The sequence below is a fragment of the Pseudorca crassidens genome, chromosome 19 (assembly GCF_039906515.1).
Source record: "Pseudorca crassidens isolate mPseCra1 chromosome 19, mPseCra1.hap1, whole genome shotgun sequence".
In the NCBI taxonomy this organism is placed as follows: Eukaryota; Metazoa; Chordata; class Mammalia; order Artiodactyla; family Delphinidae; genus Pseudorca; species Pseudorca crassidens.
Window position 1 is genome coordinate 23,212,174 of NC_090314.1, and position 20,605 is coordinate 23,232,778.

Consider the following 20,605-nt stretch of genomic DNA (forward strand, 5'->3'; position numbering starts at 1 on the left):
TGAGGGTCCATTCTGTTTTTTCTTATCAACAGATTGGCAGGCTTGTTTGTCCAGCCCTTGTGAGTGAGGTTAATGTGACTCAGTCTCTGGAGCATACCCGAGCATGAGTCTGAGTCTGGGCCACCACCTTGCCCCGGCCGTCCTCCAGTGTGCTCAGCTGAGGTCACACTCTGCTGGGAGGCCAACTCCAACCTGATTGACCGGGATTTCCAGCTGCTGCTGAAAATGTGTTGGGAGGAAGGGCAGGAGGGGGTGGTGCCCTGACTCTAGGCCAGGACGTTTGTTGTTTCTGAATAGGCACCATTCAGTCTGGCTTCACTGTTGAGAAGATGACACTTTATTCTGTCCTCTGTGGAAACACAAGCTGCTCCTCTGAGCACTGACCTACATAAATTTTCATCCCGTCTCCAGCCTCCTCAGGCCAAGCAACTGGACAGAGCAGCAGAACAGGGCTCTCCCCTCAGGATTTTGCCAACGGACACAGACACTGCCCTTTTGCCTGGCTGGTGTCTCACTCAGGGTGTGCCGCACAGCAGAGTGGGGAGTCTCAGTCATGAGCTCAGCCCCTCAGCCCCTCCCTGCCTCGCTGGGTGTGTTGTCTTCGGTTCACTGTACAAGGTGTTTATTTCCTTCCAGTCTTTCCGACACAATTTTTCTTTGCTGCTGAGGTTAGATGTGATTTTGTATCCATGTATTTCCACAGACCGTAAACAACATCATCTTAGACCTCCCCAGCAGAGTGCTGGAGGCCTGCCCTCCTCTGAGCCTTTGTTTACTTGCTGCTGGTTGGCAGCAGACAAGAGGTCATCCAGGGTGCTGAACAGGTCAGCTGCCCAGAACAATGAGGACAAAGTGCTATGGCTCAGCCTCGAGGCTTTATGCCCTTTTGGCAAGATTTCTTCTTTCCTCAGTCACAGGGCAGATCTGCACTAATCCAGCTCTCCCAAAGGCGGCCTACTCAGGGGTCCCCTCCCCTGGACACCTGGTCAGGCAGGCGTACAGACCTGCACAGACAGGGCACTCTGCCCTCGATGCTGGGCCAACCTCTGAGCCACACTCCAGCCACCACAGCTGTATCCACAAGCTACTGTCCATCTCCCAGGGTCACCTGAAGACTTAACTAGGCACCCTGGCTGTCCTTAGATTCCTTTCTACCCACATCTTTAAGGTCTGCCTCTACCAAATCAGTGTCCCATGCCTGAACTCACTTGCGTTTTCCTATTTGGACTTAGGATTGGTCCTTTTTCCTACCCAGGTCCCATCCTCTTCTAGGCTCTTCCATGACCAAGGCCACATGGCCCAAGCATCTCCAAAAATAATGCAGTCTCTCAAGAGCATGCCTGTGTGCCTGGGATTAGCCTGTGGTTTGTCAGCTCATGTCAGTCTTAACTGTCAGACCTCTGGTATCCTCACACCAGATCAGACAGGCATCTATACTGAAACTTTATTACAAAGTTATAAAGCAGAGCTCTGTAACAAAAAGTACACATTTGGGTTTGCTCTTAACACCCAAGTAAGTCTGAGAAAATCTTAACATAAGCCACTTGAAATAACACATTCACATCCAAAAGATTTCAACAAATTTATACATTTTATATTGAGCACTAATTCCTGTACAGCTTATTCTTACTAGTTTGGATCCAGCTATTCCAATGTATTATGAACCAGTCAGCTGTCCATGTCTTTTAAAACAAGTCTCAACTGAAACCTCAGAACAGTCACAGCAAAAGCCATGGAATAATGGAAGAATTAGATGTTTCCATGATAATTAAGACCAAGGACCTATGAGGAACAGGAGAGAATATTCAAGGATAAAAGTCAAGTTTTCTACCTAGGTTAGATAGTAACTGAAATGGGATCTTAGAATTCCCAACTTTTACTTGGTGTAGGAATAAAGAAGATACAAAAAAAGTGGGGGGAGGTGTTTGCCACCTTTTTTTCGTAAATGGAAACCACCAAAAGAGGTTAGAAGACTTCAAGGCAAGTTCTTTCTCCAAAATGAGTAAATGACATCAGTTCTAATTCTTACTGAGGTTACAGACCAACCATCAGGATATTATTAACTCATGTCTAAGAGGGAAGTTGGGAGGTAGGGAGAGGTAAGGCCTCAGCAGAGAAAGCAAGTTTTAAGTAGGGAGACAGCCAGCTTCTGCCCTGAAGTTATTGCTAGGTTGTAACTGAGCTGCATACATGTAGACCTGTTTCACAGTGGAATTGAGGAGTAGCTGAATCCTTTGTTAAACTGGTAGGCACTGTAAACTGTAGTATTTACTGTCCAGCAGAAAGATGAAAGACGATGTCTTTATAGGGAAATTTCTTGACTCCCCCAGTTCCTACAAAGGCTGTAGCTCAGAATCAAATCACCCAGTATAATGTCAAGGTAAGTGGTCCAGTGTTCAGCTGACAACCACTTTAAAATTATTTCACTCCCCCAAAAGAGATTAGTGGTTGACAGAAAGCATTAAACATGTCTGTACCAATAAACAGGTCCTCTTAGAGGTTTCCCACTGCTTTCAAAGTCATGACTGGTTCTTCCAGTCTGAGAGATCTTGGCTGCATGGGGTGGGGGTGGGGGGACTGCCAAGGCCTTCGGGTGTTCAAGGGTTTGCATAGCTCGCCCAGTAGTGACGGCAGCACACACCGCTCTTCTGATAGTACACAGTACGTACGTTTGTGCTTGGTTAAGCTTCTCCGGCAAACTTAAGCTCTTCCAGTGGTGAAAAGACACTAAGAGGGCTCGAGAACATCACCTGTTCGTTGCACGGCCCTTCCTAAAGGGCCTAGAGAATGCTTCTTCCTGACCTGCCCCTAAATCAGCAGGTTGAGAAAGGAAATGGGAGTAGGGAGTCCCCACCAACCTGGGGAACTAAGACTTCCAGCTGTCTGCTCAAGGGCTGAATCCAGCCTCGTTCAGTACCTTCTGATACCTCTTAGGTGCTCTGTCTTACATGCTCAGTCTCTGGGAGCTTCATGAGAAGTCTAGCTAGAGAAGCGTGAGGCTCTCTCTCTCTGTTCCTTCAGTGAGACCATGTTTAAAACCTCCATGGGAAAGAGGGATCTCACGCTCAGGGGAAAGTGGTTTAAGGCTGGCTGCTGGATAAGGCAAAGCCAAGCAGAAAGCCATTGCTTCCACCCAATGCTTTCCCTTTTCTCATAAACTAAAATTAAGGATGGCACAAAGTCAGGCCCCAAGAGAAGCAGCAGAGATGATCCACGCACCATCTCGCGCACAGAGACTGGAATTTCCCAGCAGTTTGAAAGCCAGATGCTTTGTTGACTGCCAAGGTCAGGTCAAGAGACTGATAGCTTCCAATCCCAGCACTTAAGGAAGCAACTCTTAATGACTTCAAATTTTTTCCATAGCATTTGTGTTTCATTTCTCGCCAGAAATGAGTTTACTGGGCCAAATTCTGTCCTAAGGAGGATCACTATTGGTCTGGGAAACTAACATCTTTTTGGTCTGAAGAAACACATGGATTTTAGGTAATGTAGCAAGAGACTTTAGCAAAGGTCGGTTAAAGCACAGAAAGCCAGAGGGACCAGAAATGAATCCAGATGTGCTGGGGAAGAAGAGAGCCATTTCCACCAGGACTTCCGATGGGTGGAACAGAGACACGCAGTTCAGGGGGATGGGTGGGCTACAGGAGGAAGGGTGAAACTGTTTAGGTTCTCAGAGGAAGGGAGGAAGATACGGTCCAAATTCCAGAAAGTCCTCTCTTCATTAGTTACCATCATCACCCCAAGATCGCTGAAACAGGAACTTGCCTGTGCGATCTGTGCATGCCCAGAGGTGACACAGCATCTTGCTTGCCCTGGTCTTGGGAACACTGCAGATTTTCTTGTTAGGCTGCCCCCCTGCAAGCTGGCCAACTGTGGGCCCAGACACCTCGAGCTATGTCCCTGTAAGGCACTGAAGAAGCTGGTACAAGCCCTCAGGATCGGAAGACGTGCACGGCTCGGATCACGTACTGCCGGCAGATGGGACACTCGTTCATGCGCTTGCCACACTTGGTACAGGTGACCATGTGGCCGCACTCCAGCAGCACACAGTCGATGGGCGAGTCCATGCAGATCCGACACAGGTTCTCCTCCAGGCTGGATGGCACTGCTCCCCCTGGACACACACAGCAGAAAGGGGGTATAGAGGAAAGTAAGAAGACTGTCTAAGTGTACGGGGTTGGGGGACAGGGGGAGAACAGGCACACTGGGAAAAGCCCCCCCAAATCCGCATACTTCACTCAAACTGAACTCCAAGAAAACTTTTCCCCAGTAGTTAATTTCACTTCTTTGTTTAATCTGCACCTCTATAGGTCAGGCTATAGATTTGGAGAGTCAAGTACTTGTAGACCAAAGACGTCCCCAGAACATGAGAACTAAATAAGGCAAAGTCCTCAAAGCTTAAAAGAAATAATTTTCAGACAACTGAGGCTGTAATACAGCCAGTGAGTGGCACTTAGGGACTTAATACTCTGAGGCAGAACATGATGAAAAGATAAAACTGGTTCAGAAAAGTTTAGATATAAATGGAGCTGTAATGAATGGCTCACTAAGGATCATGAGGCTTATATGTAAACATATCCCCAATTTAATAAAGTCAAGGATCACAGGAGCCCCTGGGCCATGCCACAGACGACCCCCAGGCTTCCTCTGAGGAGATGTCGTGGTGCAAGAACCCGGCAGAGATTATGGATCCCTCTTCTCTGCTCCCCACACACAGCTTTATTCATACTCTCATGACTGCTCATCACACTGCATGAGAATTTTTCAGTTTGCCTATTTGTCTCCCTACTACACTATGGGCCCCTAAATTCAACAAATGCAATCAATTTCTATAATAATGTACTAAGCATCTGCTATGTGCTCTGAGGTCTGATTTTCATCTTTGAACCCCTGCAACCAGTCACATGGTAGGTGCTCTCTAAATGTCTGACAAATGAACATCTCCCAAGGGAATGATAACAGCCCACATTTATTGCAAGCTTACAGGTGCTAGCAGGGTCCTAAATGCTTTGCATGTTTTAACTCATTGGATCCTCACAAAAACTATGAAGCAGGTACTCTTGTTACTCATTTTATAGATGAGGCAACTGAGACCAAAGGGTTAAGTGGCTTGCCCAAGGGTTCAAATCCAGGCAGGCGGACTTCTGGGCAAGGGGCCTGAGGGCAGGGACTGCCAATAGAGTATTAACTGTTCAGTGCACAGTTCTCGACAAGGCTAACTGGCTTGTGCAAGTGGTAAGATACAGTGGGCATGACCAGCATCCTAGGTTAGCTGCAGGAACAGAAAAACCTTCACTTCCCCAAAGCCAACCATCCCCAGCATGTTTTAAATGGTAGCCTGAACCAGGTAGCTATAAACAGGCAACTGGCCCCATACCAGCCACCTCTACGGTTCCACAGGGAATTCTCTCACACTCCATTGCCTCTGCACTTTCTTTTCCTGTTCCCTGGACTATTCAAAAAGTCAAGAAGCACTTGAGGAAGGCTGGCTGTAAGAGGTAGTGAAATCTATTTACCCCTTTGAGGAGCTGTTGGCCCTAACAGGGAAGGTTTGGAAACAACTGAACTATATAAATACCTAAGATGAGCTGGAGTAATTTATAGAATTTCATTACTGATTATTTCTATCAGGATTAACAAATTCATCAACTCAGTTGCCAGCATTCTTCCAAGGAATCAGAAAAAGAAAGACACCAAGTGGATTGGCCAGATCTTGGTATCAGATGAGGGAGTCAGTTTATAACTCCAAATGATTTGGGGGAGTTCAACTCTTGAGAATTTATCAGCCAGAAGACTGTGCCCCATTCTGAACTGTATGATTGTGAGCTCTTCCCCAAGAAAGGATGTTCTCAGAGTAGTGCAGGGACCTGCAAAGCACTTTAAAACTTTTTCAGAAGACTCTCCAAATTTGTTATTTAGTAAAACAGCCATGTAGCCTTTAGGCTTTCAAAAAGGTCTAGCATGTTTTAGAATGATTTGGATCTGCAGTCAAGATTCCTGCAGTGTGTTCTGGAGGTGCCCAAAGGCCCAGTGGTGGTCTTTAACACATGGGTGAGTTTGTGGCAGCTGAGCGCCGATCTATCCCCAGAGCAGTTCTAACCACTACCCAGCCCTGTACAAACAAGGCTGTCAGGTCACCACCCTTTTTTTTTTGGCCACACCGCGAGGCATGTGGGATCTTCGTTCCCGACCCGGGATCGAACCTGCACCCCCTGCAGTGGAAGCTCAGAGTCCTAACCACTGGACCACCAGGGAAGTTCCCACCACTCTTTCTTTTTAGTTGGTACCAGAAGCTGAGAAACATCCCAAGTGATTTCCCTGAAGGTGTACACAGAAACCCTTCCCACTCAGACCAAAATGGAGTGAAAACTATAGGGGAGGGAGTGCCTTAGCCCCAGGAGTGTGGGAAATGCACCGGATGTGCCACATGCCACCACTTGCTTTGCTGAATATTTTACAAATGCTGGCTTCTGAGCTCTGACAACCCAGAGGCATGCAGATCAGGCTGCCCCTAGGTGTCCTGCCACTCTTGTCCCTTCACGGGGACAGGGATGAGAATTTCCAGAGATGCTGAAAAGCCTTGGTTCCCAGTGAATTCCCCCACACCCTCTCTGGACGCTGACATGAATTCTTAGACTGATAACAGGAATCACGGCTGAAGGAGGGGAAGGACAGAAGAGCTAAGAGCCTAAGCCTGTTCCCAAACAGGAACAACTACATACCGTTTTGGTCTTCAGCACCACACGCTGGAAAGGAAAGAGAAAGAAGGCGTCTGAATATGTGACGGCACGAGGAAAGTCTCCAGCCACCCTGCCTTCACTTCCGAACTCTGACTGCTCACCTGCTGGGAACCAGGCCGGCCAAGAGCCCAGACAGAACACCCGCCCTCCTCACTCCCCCTACATGCGGAGGACTCACACACAGCTCCTGCCGGGGTGTCTGGTCTAGTCTTAGAAAGAGAGATTCCACTGCTTTGCCATGAACAAAACTGCCAAGCAGGAAGGATACTGCATAAGCACAGTGTCCTTTTCTGATGCTTCTGAAGCCAGCACTAAGTCAAGAAAGGAGGAACAGTCTGATCCAGTCAGCCAGGGAGTCGGGATGCAGCCCCCCGGCGGAGCCATCTCCTAGTCCCAGGTCCTCGCCACTCTAGGGAGGTTCTGGGGACGATCCCAAAGGGGAGAGTCTGTGATCAGGTGACCAGTCAGATGTCCCCTAACTCTGACGAATCTGAGCTTCTGGGAGAGGAGAGCCCCAAATCCGACTTCAACCACTGTTAGCAGGCAAGGAGTCAAAACGACCTGCAGGACCAAATCAGCGGGGGAGGGGTTGTTGGGGGGCAGGGGGCGGGGGTAGGTTCTGGGTGAAGTCACTTCAGGAAATGCAGAGTTCCACACGGCTCAACTCCTCTCTCTTCTGCAGGACTTCTCTGCCTTTACTGTTCCATTATTCATCCACCATGAATCAGCAGCAGGGACATAAAGTTTCTTTTTTTTTTTTTTCCAAACTCATCTGAGCACAGACCTTGATATTTTACTGGGCATCGCTGAAAATGATACCATGCTTTGGGAAATGAACAGCCCAAGTGCAGGCAGGACACAGTGTTCTTGCACCGTGTGTGCAAAGAAGGAGTACTGGTAAAGGCAGTAGTCAGTATGGCAGGGGTGACGTGTGTGGGGAAAGGCCACGGACTTGGACCAGGAAATCCTCAGTTCAAATCTGGGCTCTACAATAAAAGGAAGACACTAATAACGCCTATTTCACAGGCTGCCCTGAGGAGTAAATACCCAATCCCAGCCCTCAACTCCAAAGGACAGCTATTATTAGAGGCTGCAGATGTGTAAGGTGACTCCTTCCTGGGCTAAAAGCAGGGAAATTTAGTCAGGTCGATGTCGACTCTCAAGAGAGACAGCAAACACTCTGGAACTCCGTGCAGCTGTCACCCAGGCGGCCCCTCACCCAGGTGCTGTAGCCCCTTCTGATCCTTGTACAGCCGCGTCACCCTCTCCATCAGCTCCCACTTCTCACAGCAGCCCTTGTAGTTGACGAAGTTGCGAGCCAGGATCTCTTTGAGCTGCCGCACGGTTAGACCTTCAATGTCCTCCAGGTCGGTCAGGTCAGACAGAGAGGCCCTCCGGCCTGGGACGAAGCTGTCCTCTGAGTCAACAGACTGCAAAGGCAAAGATGAGATCGGTGGGCTCAGCTCCCCCAACCCAGGCTCTCCCTCCCAGGACCCCAGAGCACTCATCACCCCGTGCTTTTGGTGACTGGCCTCAAGAGGAGTAGGAACAGGAGTAGTAGCTGGCATGGCGCCCTGCATCGCAAGAGAGACCGCGGTGTCTTCCCAACCCGAGCCCTGTGCTCAGGCGCAGCCGGCCCGACCCGCCCAGCAGCATGACCCAGTAGAAGGAGCTGCAGTCTGAGGCAGGTGGCCCTGGCTTTGAATCTGATTCCTCCGCTGATTAGTACTGAATAGTATCAGGCAAGTGGCTCACCTCTCGGAGCCCAACTGCCCCTCCATGAAGAAGAGGCAGCAGACCTGCCCCACAGGGTTGCTGTGATGACTAAACGCAGCAGCAGAAACTACTGAGAATGGTGTTGGTCCTTCTCCCCCGGAGACAGTTCTGCTTTCCCACGAAGGAGCCCACCTCCTGGTCAAGCATCCTCTCTATGCACCCGTGACAATAGCTCCACGGCCCCGATGGCTGTGCCCCCCTGTGCACTGGGCCCGCCACGGCTGAGGCCTGAACTCCCTCCCATCTTTCCTCCTGACTATCTGACTTCCTTCCCCTAACAATGGCTACTGTGTGCTAGAAGCAGAAGAAAAGAACAAGATTTGCACAGCGGCACCGGGAGCCTGCCCTCTGGCAGCTCTTAGAAAGTCAAGAGACTGGAAACTAATGGGCCATGTGGCTCCCCAGTCTCCACTGTGACTCACAACTCCACACGAACACACTGACAGCCACAAAGGTTAATCTGGAATGCTAACACTAAACTCCACCCCTGAAAACAGAATTTCAGAAGGACTATCATCACACACTGATTCTCCTCTCTCCACTTTGAGTCTGCCAAGAGGTTCCTAATAACATCCTAAGAATGCCAGTGAAAGAGCAAAGGCAAAGGCACAGACCCAAGAAGGGGCCCCACCTGCGTCTCATCCTCAGCAGGTGCTCTGGCTGTGCTCTCCAGGTAGACGGGTTCCTCTTGGTCCTGAGACACATGGCCATTGGCCTGTGGGAAGAAAAAGGTGCCATCACATCCACAGAGATGTCCCAGGGATAGCATGGGCCTCTTGCCAGCTCACACCATATCCAAAACGCATTCCCATCTCCCCCGGAAATCTGGAGTCTCGCATAACAGCACTACAAAAGCCTGCTCTTTAACACTGACTTTGTCAGGCAGGGAAGCAATAGAAATAAATTTCAACTCTAGAACAAGATGCATTAATTCTGCCCACCACCAGGACGGCATTAACCGCCACTCACCGTCAATTTAGTCTGTTTGAACACTCCGAGTGAAAGGAAGATAACACGTCCACTCCTGTGAGGGACCGCTGTCAAGTTTTTTCCTGATACTGACCCCAAACTACCCTCCCGACAACTTCTGCCCACCGTCCCTGGTTCTGCCCCCAGACCAATGCCAACTATTTTCTTCCCAGCTGTTCATATCACAGCTTCCCTTCCTCCACACAAAATCTCCCCCACTTCCTCATCTGGCCTGGATGAGACAAAGTTTCCAGACCCTCACCACCCTACCCCTCTCTTCTGGCTAGTTGCTGCTCTCACATTCTAGAAATATGCTCCAACCAGCAGGGTACACTATTACTGAGAGCTGTCTTGAAACCTGGTCAAAAATTATTATTAGCCTGAGACTATTTAAGACAAACGCCTGTGCTTAAGAAGTTTCATTCTGCTTAGAATTCTAACTTCTCAAAAGGTTCCTCCTAGATACTCCTTCAGGTTTTGCCACAGAGTAGTCAGAACTGTGAGCCTCCTAATCCCATCACCACTGAAGCCACAAATCCCTTAACTAGATCCTCTTCACCCACTGCTCCCAACAGGCAAAGGGCCTGGTGTGAGCCCAGAGCAAAGAGGTGTCTGAGCTCACAGGCCTTTTCCACTGGTCTCAGTAAAAGAAACCAGTCACTCACTGCCTCTAGCCGCTCATCTCAGATTAGGATGCATAATACGGAGCTAATTAATAACAGGCAAGCGGGCTTCCCTGGTGGCGCAGTGGTTGAGAGTCCACCTGCCGATGCAGGGGACATGGGTTCGTGCCCCGGTCCGGGAAGATCCCACATGCCGCAGAGCGGCTGGGCCCGTGAGCCATGGCCACTGGGCCTGCACGTCCGGAGCCTGTGCTCCACAACGGGAGAGGCCACAACAGTGAGAGGCCCGCATACTGCAAAAAAAAAAAAAAAAAAGAACAGGCAAGCAACTACAGTGGCAATGAAGAGTAGAAATAACCATCACCACCAAAAATGCCAAGGGACGATACAACCCCACATATAGTACACATGTACGGAGATGCATCCAAAACAACGTCTAGTTTTCTCTTAGATTTACGTCGGTGTAGTACACACTGGCCTCCTGGTGTCACCTTGGAGTTACAAAAAGTCTTTCAGAGCCTAACCTCATCCTAAGTAGACAGCTTCTTGTATGTCCTTTCTTTTCCAGGAAAGAGAAACTAGATCTCATGCTGCAAAGTATGCTCCTGTCTTTTCAGTTTGCCCACTGGCTAAACCAAAATCTACAATGAATATGTGTGCACAGTTGTGCTTATTCCACACACTTTCTTCACCAGCAACTACTGCCAGGACATTAAAGGTACAGGAAAGGGCCCTGGTAGGGTGAATGGTATAAGCAGATTTGCATCCTGGGTGCAGTTCGCTGTAGAATCGTTGGGCAGCCACGCACAAGTTACTTTGCTTCCCCTGTTTTTCTGGCTGACAAAATGCAGACCTCACCAGAACAGGGGATGTGAGCTGACCTGAAGGCCCTCTGAAAACATCAGAGAAGTACCCAATGAGATCCGGTACACAGTGTCTCCTGTGGGTGCAGTCTGGAAACTTCTGATTAATGAAAGGAAGCTTAAAACCGACTCCTTTCATTGGAAAAGCCACCTGAAGGTTCTTGAGGGAAAAAAAAAATCCCTCAAGGCACTCTCCTGGCTCTCCATAAACACAGCGAAAACACTTAGTCAAGCAAAGGGAGGAAGTCAAAGCAGGAGCCCAAACCTGTCCAGCAGACAGAGCCAGAGCTGAGGGAAGAGTTAAACTCCAGAGCGCACTGGGGAGAAAGCAGGGTCAAGCCAACAAGGGAGCTGCTGAGTTTCCTGAAGGTAAAGCATGCTATCACAGTGGCCTTTATGCCTCAGTGCTTGTCAGAGCTGAATCAGGGGGCCCCATCCTGGCAAAGGAAGTGATCATAAACAAGAGGTAGCAGCCATCCACATCCTGTGTGGGAACTGACAACACTGGCACGTGCCTGCTCTAGGCGGCTCAAAGCCCTTTAGACGTGAGATCACGCTAGTCTGTCCTCCCAACATCCTGGCAAGAGCAAAAGTGGTCTGGATTACTAACCCCATTTCATTGTTATAGGCTCAAACCTCACCCAAACTGACCCAAGAGTCAGTGACAAACTGGATGTGGAAAACGGATTTCTTAGGTCCTAATCCTCCCACTATTGCCCAAGCCATGTAAGTAAAAGGCTCACTAAGGCACCTACGTATGTCTACGGGACGCCATCATGCCTTACACAACGGTGAGGTCCACCTGCATCACTCTAATCCAATAGTTGGTTTCTGCATCTACCTTCCCCCTTAGAGGGGCTTTCTCAGCACAGAAGCAATGTGTTACTCATTTCTGTACTTTTCATGCCGGGTTCATGTTTCAGTCAATGTGCTGCTCTGAGCTTACCATTCCCAGGCCCCACTAGGATGCTGGTAAGGCTGCTTACTGTTCAACAGCCCACCAACCACTGCCCCACCCAGACAGAGGCTGGCAAGAGAAGCAGCGCCCTTGTCCTAGTCACAGTGTTTCCCCACTCTCCCTTCCCTCTACATGTTCCTTTTCTTCCTTTGTGCCTTGTGACGGTCACTGAGGAACGGAGTTCCCCATCCGGCCAAGGAAGACCACAACAAAGGTGAGTAAGTAGGAGGGCAATTTGAACAGAACTAAACACAAAGAATACCAGTGAGTTTTCTCAAAATATTTCTGGAAAAATGAATTTTTAAAAACTCTCTAACTGGGATATGTATATATTAAAAACAAACAAAAGGCCTTCCCTGGTGGCACAGTGGTTGAGAGTCCACCTGCCAGTGCAGGGCACACAGGTTCGAGCCCTGGTCCAGGAGGATCCCACATGCCATGGAGCAGCTGGGCCCGTGAGCCATGGCCACTAAGCCTGCACTCTCTAGAGCCCGCAAGCCACAGCTGCTGAGCCCACACGCCACAACTACTGAGGCCCACATGCCTGGAGCCTGTGCTCCGTGACGGGAGAGGCCACTGCAGTGAGAGGCCCGCGCACTGCGGTGAAGAGTAAGTAGCCCCCGCTCGCCTCAACTAGAGAAAGCCCGCACGCAGCAACGAAGACCCAACGCAGCCAAAAAAAAAAATGAATAAATAAAATAAAATAAAAAATTAAAACAAACAAACAAAAAACACAAACACCCAGTATCGTGCATCAATATCCCTGAAAAAAGCCAAAACGTGAGTTGGATGTCCAGAAAACATCATCCCTCATCAGTAAGCAGAAAGGCATCACATAATCCCGACACTTAACCTTGCCCCACTCCCACGGTACAGGCGGGAGAGGAAAACGAGCCCTCCAACTGGCAGAGATGGTGTGGCTGCAAATGGGCCCGTACCTGCTGCCGGTCCCGAGCCTGGGCTGGGGGTGAAGAAGGGAGGCCGGGTGAGGTAGGAGGTATCGTGCTGGTGTGAGGCTGGGTCAGGAAGGCCTGCTGCTCGGGGGAGTCCGGGGACAGGCTCGGGGCATGAGTCCTGCCCTCCTGGGAGATTACAGGCTGCTGGCCAAGCACCAAGAACACCAGCTCCTCTTTCTCCCGGCACATGTCGGTAGAGATGTCATGGAGGCTGAGATAGTCCCTCAGGTCCTTCACCTTCATCTTCATGAGCTCCTCCCGCTGAAAGGCTGTGGCTCGGAAACGCTGGCAGAGAAGGCAGAGGCGGGGCCCGCTCCCCACTTGGCTCGAACAGGCCACGCAGAAATTCTTCTTACAGTCCAAGCAGGTCTGCTGCTTAGAGCAAGAGGCAGAGGAAACCACATCAGACAGTGAGAACAAGACAGTGCGATGGGAGCTGGGCGAGACTCCCCCATCACTCTTACTTTTACTGAGCTCCTCCTCTCCCCGCGCGTGCAGGCTACCTTGCAGATTTCAGGGTAAGAGCCACTTGGAGGTGGCGCAGCCCCTGTAGGCATCATGTATCCACATACAGGACACTACGTGGAGTGTTCCGTCGGAGGCTTACTTTATTCATTTTACTGGTAGAGAAATGGAGGCTATTAATTAAGACTACCAGCTTCAGGATAAAAAAAACCCGCATTTTCATTGTCTCCCTCCTCCATTTCTTGTGGCGTCACCTTGGGGGGTCTAACTCAGCCTCTCTGGGCCTCAGTTTCCTCATCTGTAAAGCAAGGCGATAACAGCAACTGCCTCATATGATTGTTGTAAAGTTAAGAGATAATGCATTTAGTATATCTGACACATGAGTCTTCAATAAGTTCAGTGTTTTAATTATTCTTGCTAGGAAATACAAGCCAATGATAAGAGTCAAGATTCAAATCCTGAACTATGATTCTTTCTACTTTATTGCTGAGATAAGAAAGCAAATGCATAAAGGTTATGGTGGTGACTGTTGTTACTATTAATGTTATTCATTAAATCATTGAGGGGCCACTATGTGCTAGAGCTAGATTTGGCTTGTCATTTAATTCTCAAAGCAACCCCGCAAAGTAGGTATCCGCGTACTTCCCTGTTTTACAGACCAAGCATCTGAGGCCTAGAGAGATTAAATCCCATCCTAAAGGGCAGGCAGTAAAGAGTAGAGCCGGGATTCTCACTCGAGGTCTGAGTTTGGTGCCCACAGTCATGCTCACATTGCCTAACTCAGCCCCAGGCGAGCCTACAGCTGGGCTGAGTCAAGGGCCTGGCTCTTTATCTCCCAACTGCCAACCCCGTGCCCCGTCTGCAGAGGCTGAGGCCCAGGCCCACCCCCACCCCAGGAAGGCCCACTCAGAGTGCTGGGAACTCAGTGGTGCCTGAGAGCCTACCCAGGACAAATATTTAGTCAGCTCCAGGAGGCCCTCTGGACGTGATTAGGGAGCTCTCATCTGTGAAAGTACAGGGTGTCTCAGATGGGCGACGAGAGCGCCTGGAAGGCAAGCTGGTACTGCCTGGCAGCAGCTCCTCCCAGGATCGCAGACAACACAACTCATGAAGGCTTGCTCAGCTCACAAGAAGCAAATCCTCGGCCTTCGCCCCGCAGGCTGACCGAGCACGGTGACATCTGACTGAGGCCTGTTCCAGCCACCAGCAGGCCACATGCCACCAGACGGGTAATCCCTGGGCCCACGGGGCTGGTCCCGGAGGGCGCCCTCACTCATCCTTTAGAGAAATTAAAAACTTTTCATCCTGTGGTGACTTAAGTATTAACCTAAAGATTTCTGCTCCCTCTTTTCTAAGTATAGAAAGTTATTCAAGCTAACAAGAATGCCCAGGAGACTGAGATTCCCAGAGTCGAAATCACAGATACTCTTGTGTGGCACTGAAGTAAAAGTCTGCATAGCTGACATCGTTATAGTTCGTTTTCTCTAAGTGTCATTCGTGCAGTAAAGGAAAACAAGCATAATGCTTACCATCGTTTTGACTAGTGATACTTAGAAGCTGGGGAAGGACACATATCAAGCTCCCTTATTCTCTACACAGTTATAACCAGACAATAAAATGTTCAGCGACTGACTGGAAAGGACGCATGGCTGCACTCGCTTCATAAGGGTTCTGGGACCAGTAGCCACTCAGGTAGAAACTGAATGTTTTTGGGTATTGGGGGTTCAGTCATATCTAAAGCTTTTCTGTTGGGCAATGAGATGTGCTTAGGATGACAGAGTGAAATGACGAGGCTTCCGTGTAGTAAAGCTGTAGGTCCTGACGTGGAACATTATTTAAGTCAATGCAGTTTGATAAGACCTAGCTTGACACAATTAAAAAGCCCCAAGTTGCTCAATCAGCCAGATCTAAACACCTCTCTTCTTCAAAGGTGTGCAGCGTATTGGATGCAAGATCAGAATGCAAAGGCAGCAACCAACCCAGCTTCTCCGTAACCCGCAGCTCGCCAGGGATTCTCAAGTCCCGGCATTGGCATCTGAAACACACCCTAGGGGAAAGAGTAAGACAGCGCTCTCTTGAGGCTAAAACCTCAGTTTGCAGAGGCAGAAGAGAACAAAGGAGAAGGGAAAAGCAGCTGTCAACAAATGTGGGCAGAACAAGCAAGGGAAATACATATGTATAAATTCTAGCAAATGGTGCAAACTGACTCATGAGGTCACATGAAAGATGACCTAGGGGAGCCGACGAGCTTGCACAAATGCCAGGAACACAGGCAAACACCAGCATTGGGAGGCTGGCAGGGGCACCCGCCTTTGCCAATCCACCCTTCCTTGTTCTACCCTCTCCCCAGCCTCGTTCCCTGGCACAGGGCGGGCCCACTTTCTCAGCCCACCAGCCCCTCCTCCTAGCCATCCTGCCCATAAGCATCCCCTCCTGCAGCCCACCGGGAGGAAAGGGGCAGCCCGAGGCATGACACACTAGGATTAAGTCCTAGCTGGTCACGTCCCAGCTAAGGGAACTTGTGCAAAACAGATAACCTCCCAGAGCGTCAGATTCTCACCTGTAAAGTCGGAAGCTCAGCCTACCTCCAAGGACTACTCAAGTACTACATGAGCTAAGGCACAGCAAACCTCAGCGTGCGGCGGGCGCGCAACGCACTTAAAGGTAACACCGTCACCTCCTTTTCCCTTTCCCCCGTGCCTCATCTCCGACGCGGGCCAGTACCTAGGAGCCACCCCCTTTCTACTCTGAGATTTGAGTTTCTCTTCTACGTTCCCAAGTACAACCTCCCTGCCAGACCACCTCCCCAGCCTCCTGCTCAACCTGGTCAGCTCAAGAGGCTGGGCGCCAAACTCCCTCCAAAATAGGCAGGGCTGCTGCTAGACCATATGTAGGTGTTACCAATACAGATGGGATATGAGGCTTGTGGCAAATCCCAGCCTGCCATTTCTCTCTGAGACTGGAAACTCTGGGAAGGCAGGGCTCCATCTTTCTTACTACGTCCTCTCTACGAAGTCCTTAGTGCTCTCTGGACTTTGTACCCAATGAGCAGTCGGAAAATACTGACCTCAATGAAGAAAGGAAAAAGAGACAGTAGGATCCATGTAATCACGTCAATTCAAACACTTCTAGAAAAGACATTTTAAAAGCTTGCAGCTGTTAAATGCCAAACCCTTAAGATAAGATGCTGATCCACTTAAGCATGAAATTACAAGTGCAAAGTTCTCATAGGAGAAAACATCCTTAATATTCACAAAATTAATCCATCCCTTTGTGGCAAGAAAACATTGTACCAATAACCATCTTTTACCTTCCAGACTGGAACTTTCTTTCCCCCCACAAAAGCTCTTCTTGCTACAGAAGCTTTCTTTTTGTCTCCTTGTGTGGCTGCATATTTGCCCCCATCTTCCTGTCAGACTACAAGCTCCCTACTAAGGAGGGCTGACATTCTTCATCTCTGCCTGCCTAGCCCACGCAATGTCTGACACACAGTAGATACTGAATAATATATTTTCCACTGAACCACTGAATAAAAAAAAAAAAATCCTTATTTTAATCACTGTCAGGCTCCTAGGCACCCAGACCGATTCTCTGCCTTCTTTAGTTTGACCTCCTGCTCCGTTTCATCTGTCTTCAACAGCTGTGTGCCCTTGTATCTTAGTAGCTAAAGTACCTGTTGTATCTGAGTCTCAAATTTTTCATCTGTAAAATGGGTTAACAACCACTTCTTCACAAGGTCTGGCACAAAGAGCTGCTCACTAAATGGAAGCTACCTCGATCAATCTCGGCCTCCACCCTACACCAGGCTCTGGGAACTTCCCGCCAGGTGTGCAAGAGCTTCCTAAGTGCTACTCCTATGGCTCCATCGAATTACCCTCCTCACGAAGCCACGTCTGCTCCCTGAAATGGGATCAATCAGGTTGCTGCTTTGTTCAAACTCCTTCTGATGCTTCCTTGTTGTCTGGTGGCGATAGACTCCTTACCATGGCAGTCATGGCCCTTTACCACCAAACAGGCACTCTGGCCAAACAGGCCACTCACAGTTCCCAAGTCCACCTTGAACTTGCTCCACATCTGGTGCTTTTACCTCAGCCACTGCTTTGCAAATCAACAAACTTTCCTTCATCCGGCTAGAATTATCAATTTACCAACAATGCCTGATGCCCTAGTACTTAACTTATGCAACTGACTATTATTAGTTCTTTGTAAATGTGGGTCTCCTCGACCAGACAGTAAGCTCCCTAAGGGAAAGACCTATGTCTTAGTATTCTCTCCACAAAACTGTAAGCTCCAGCTACTAGCATGCTGCTGGGACAGAATCGGCCCTCAGTGAAAATCTTCAGCATGGAAATGTCAGCCATAAAGTGATGAAAATAGAAATTCTCTGGTCTACTTCCTCTTTTTCAAACTGCTCTCAACTCAGCAGTCATTCGTTCATTCATTCATTTATTTCTAAAATTTTATTGCCTACCTACCACGTGTCAGTCACTGTTCTAGATACTGGGGAAAAGTTGTGAACAAAATTGACAAAATCCCTTATCCTATGTACCATCTGAGAAGACAGGCAATCCACAAACACATGTATGTTGGGTGGTGATAACCACTATAAGGAAAATAAAGCATCTTCCCACCCTGACCCAACCATCATTCTCCTTTCTCTGGGGGCGGTTTCTTTGTTCATTCACGTTCTCTCTTCAGGCTGAGCAATGTTAAGAACTCGCTAGATCCCCTGGTTCTCTCAAGTTTCCAATGTGCTCGACATGCTTATCCTGAGCCTGGATCACCACCATCGTCCTCTCTGCGCTTTCTCTCCATTTCCACTCCAGAGGATAACTGACTTTAAAAAAAAAGGGGGGAGGGTGGTTTCAAACAAACCTATTGCAAATTCATGCTGCTTCCTTTATTTGTTTATTTCTTAATTAATTTTGGGGGGGGGGGCGCTCCACACGGCTTGCGGGATCTTAGTTCCCTGACCAGGGATTGAACCCACAGCCTCGGCAGTGAAAGTGACACCTGGACCGCCAGGGAATTCCCCATGCTGCCTCATTTAAACGAGGGTTTTCCCTATTCCTCTCTTGCCAATTACTCTGCCACTTCAGCTGGTTGTTCCTAGCATTTCTCACAATGTAACAATGAAAACAGCACGAGCTTTGACATCCAACAGACTATTGATGCACTTGAGGAGTCCCTGAAACTACTACCTTAGATAAAGGGAACAATTTCTTCATCTGTAAAATGGGAACAAATGATAGTAATACACACATCATAGGCTGCTGTAAGGTTTCAGTGAGACAACGCATCTGAAATGCCAGGCTCAGTGCCAGGCACATGACCAGGACCCGACAGCCCTCCTTCCATCTCATCTCAGACCCTAACTCCACCCCACCGTCTCCACCACCGACAGCACTGAGGCCACGTGGCCCCGAGTTCCTCCTACTCACCACTTCAGTCTCCATCATGGACTGAACCTTTCAGCCTACGTATAAAAGGAGAGGCACCCCTGCCCACCGAGCCACAGTCCCCTGGCCTGCAGGAGCCTCTCTGGTTGAGTTCTCAGTGACTGGGGTAGCCAAGCAAACCACAACAAAGCTTGGCTACGTGCCCACCTTCCCCGCACTGCACTGAGGTGTAGGCAAAATACAACCTACAAGGCAAAATGCCAATTCTCCATCGTCTTACAGTTACAAAGGGGTGGCTGGTCAACACTTTGAGCTGCAGAAATTCTGACATGCTGACTGTCTTCTGGGAGAAAGCTTGAGAGTCAAAGACCTATGTTTGAATCCTGGCTCTGCCATTTAATAACCAGGTGATCTTGGGGCGCTACTTAAGTAGAGGGGAAAGAATGAGTATTTTAATGTCTCCAATGCTGTCAGGAACTTGACAGTTTCCTTTTGACCTGTTAAACTTTAAGCCTTAGTTTCTCATATGTAAAGTGGGAGTGTAGGGACCCTAAAACCTACATCATAGAGTTACTGTGAGGATTAAATGAAACAAAAACTCTATAAATTGCTTAAAATAGTCCCTGGCATACAGAAGGTGGTTTAGAAAGTATTTTTTCCTCTCAAATTTCTCATTATCATCATTTAAACGTCACATTCTAGGCTGCAAACCTCTCATTCTGCAGAAGAAGACAGATGCAGCAGTTCTCTGGGTCAGGGCTCACCTTCGGCCCCAGGCGTGCTTACCACAGACAGAGGGATGGCCCTCACCCGTACACCATGGCCCAGCCAGTGATTTTACCTCCTGCTCACTAATCTGGAAAACACGGCTACCATGCATTTCAAATGAAATGGCAACAGTAAATAAGCTCCAGTCTTCATCTTGTCAGGGTCCTGACGTACCTGAGATGTCCTTGACACTGTTTTCAATAAAAAGAACAAGTTCACCTGCAGCCAGGCTTTTTATGACGGCAGCTAATGAAGGAAATAACAGCAAGTGCCTGCTGCACCCCAAGCATCGCACCGGGCACCCTTCGCAGCTTAGCGCATTTTATTCCCACAACATTGCGAGATGTTGACTTGGGTACAATTATTATATCCCTACTTCATAGACGGAGAAGATGAATCTCAAGACAGGTTAAGTCATACAGCTAGGAAGTTGCCTAGCTGCTATCAGAATTCAGATCTAGCTGGCTCCAAATCTACGCCAAGATGTGTTGCTTTTGCTTGGTTAGTTTTAATACCTTTGTGAAAGGACAGGTCTGGGTTGCCAGCTTTGCACAGGCAAAGGCCAGGGGCAGGCACCATGGAAGGGTCAGCAGACTTGCCTGAAGGCCTGAGGCTACAGCGACCGAGCAGGCCGAGAGGTCGACACTCACCTTCCTGGTCATGCTTGCGAAGTGGGCCCCGCAGGCCTTGCAGTTTGGTTCCGAGCCCGTGGGGGAAGGGAAGGAGCTGTACCCAGGGTTGGAATAGGCCTGCGTCCTGGCTCCCTGGGGTGGTGGGGCCTCCTCAGGCTGTCCATCCAGGCAGAACCAGTTGCAGCAGGTTGCCCACATGATAAAATCTGGCACGAGGGAGAAGGGGGTAAAGGTCAGAGTTAAGACACAGCTTGACGGCGTCCCCATTCCTGAGGGCACAGGTGAGCAGTGACATCAGTCCACACCTCCCATCACAGTCAAGGTGAGGATGGGCTTTCGGGGGCCACCGGACTTCCTACTGCCTCCTGCACCACACCCGCTGCCGTTACAGGAAAGGTGCGCACAGACGCCTGATCTGCAGGACAGGCCGGCAAAGGCAGCAGAGCTGGCACGCTA

General features: G+C 49.2%; 1 protein-coding gene across 13 annotated transcripts in view; it reads right to left on the reverse strand.

The window, feature by feature from the left end:
• Positions 1 to 1,430: 1,430 nt before the first annotated feature.
• The window catches only part of RFFL (ring finger and FYVE like domain containing E3 ubiquitin protein ligase), a 67,727-nt gene continuing 48,552 nt past the window's right edge, over positions 1,431 to 20,605 (reverse strand). For 11 of the 13 annotated variants that reach the window (XM_067714387.1, XM_067714399.1, XM_067714398.1 and 8 more), the window contains 6 exons: positions 20,168 to 20,355; positions 12,868 to 13,257; positions 9,148 to 9,231; positions 7,960 to 8,170; positions 6,723 to 6,746; positions 1,431 to 4,114 (listed from right to left, as the gene is read on the reverse strand). In XM_067714387.1, coding sequence (XP_067570488.1) covers positions 3,933 to 4,114; positions 6,723 to 6,746; positions 7,960 to 8,170; positions 9,148 to 9,231; positions 12,868 to 13,257; positions 20,168 to 20,355 — 1,079 coding nt within the window. In that variant the 3' untranslated portion in view covers positions 1,431 to 3,932. The remainder of the gene's footprint in view (positions 4,115 to 6,722; positions 6,747 to 7,959; positions 8,171 to 9,147; positions 9,232 to 12,867; positions 13,258 to 20,167; positions 20,356 to 20,605) is intronic. The other 2 variants (XM_067714388.1, XM_067714397.1) reach the window with 2 other exon arrangements.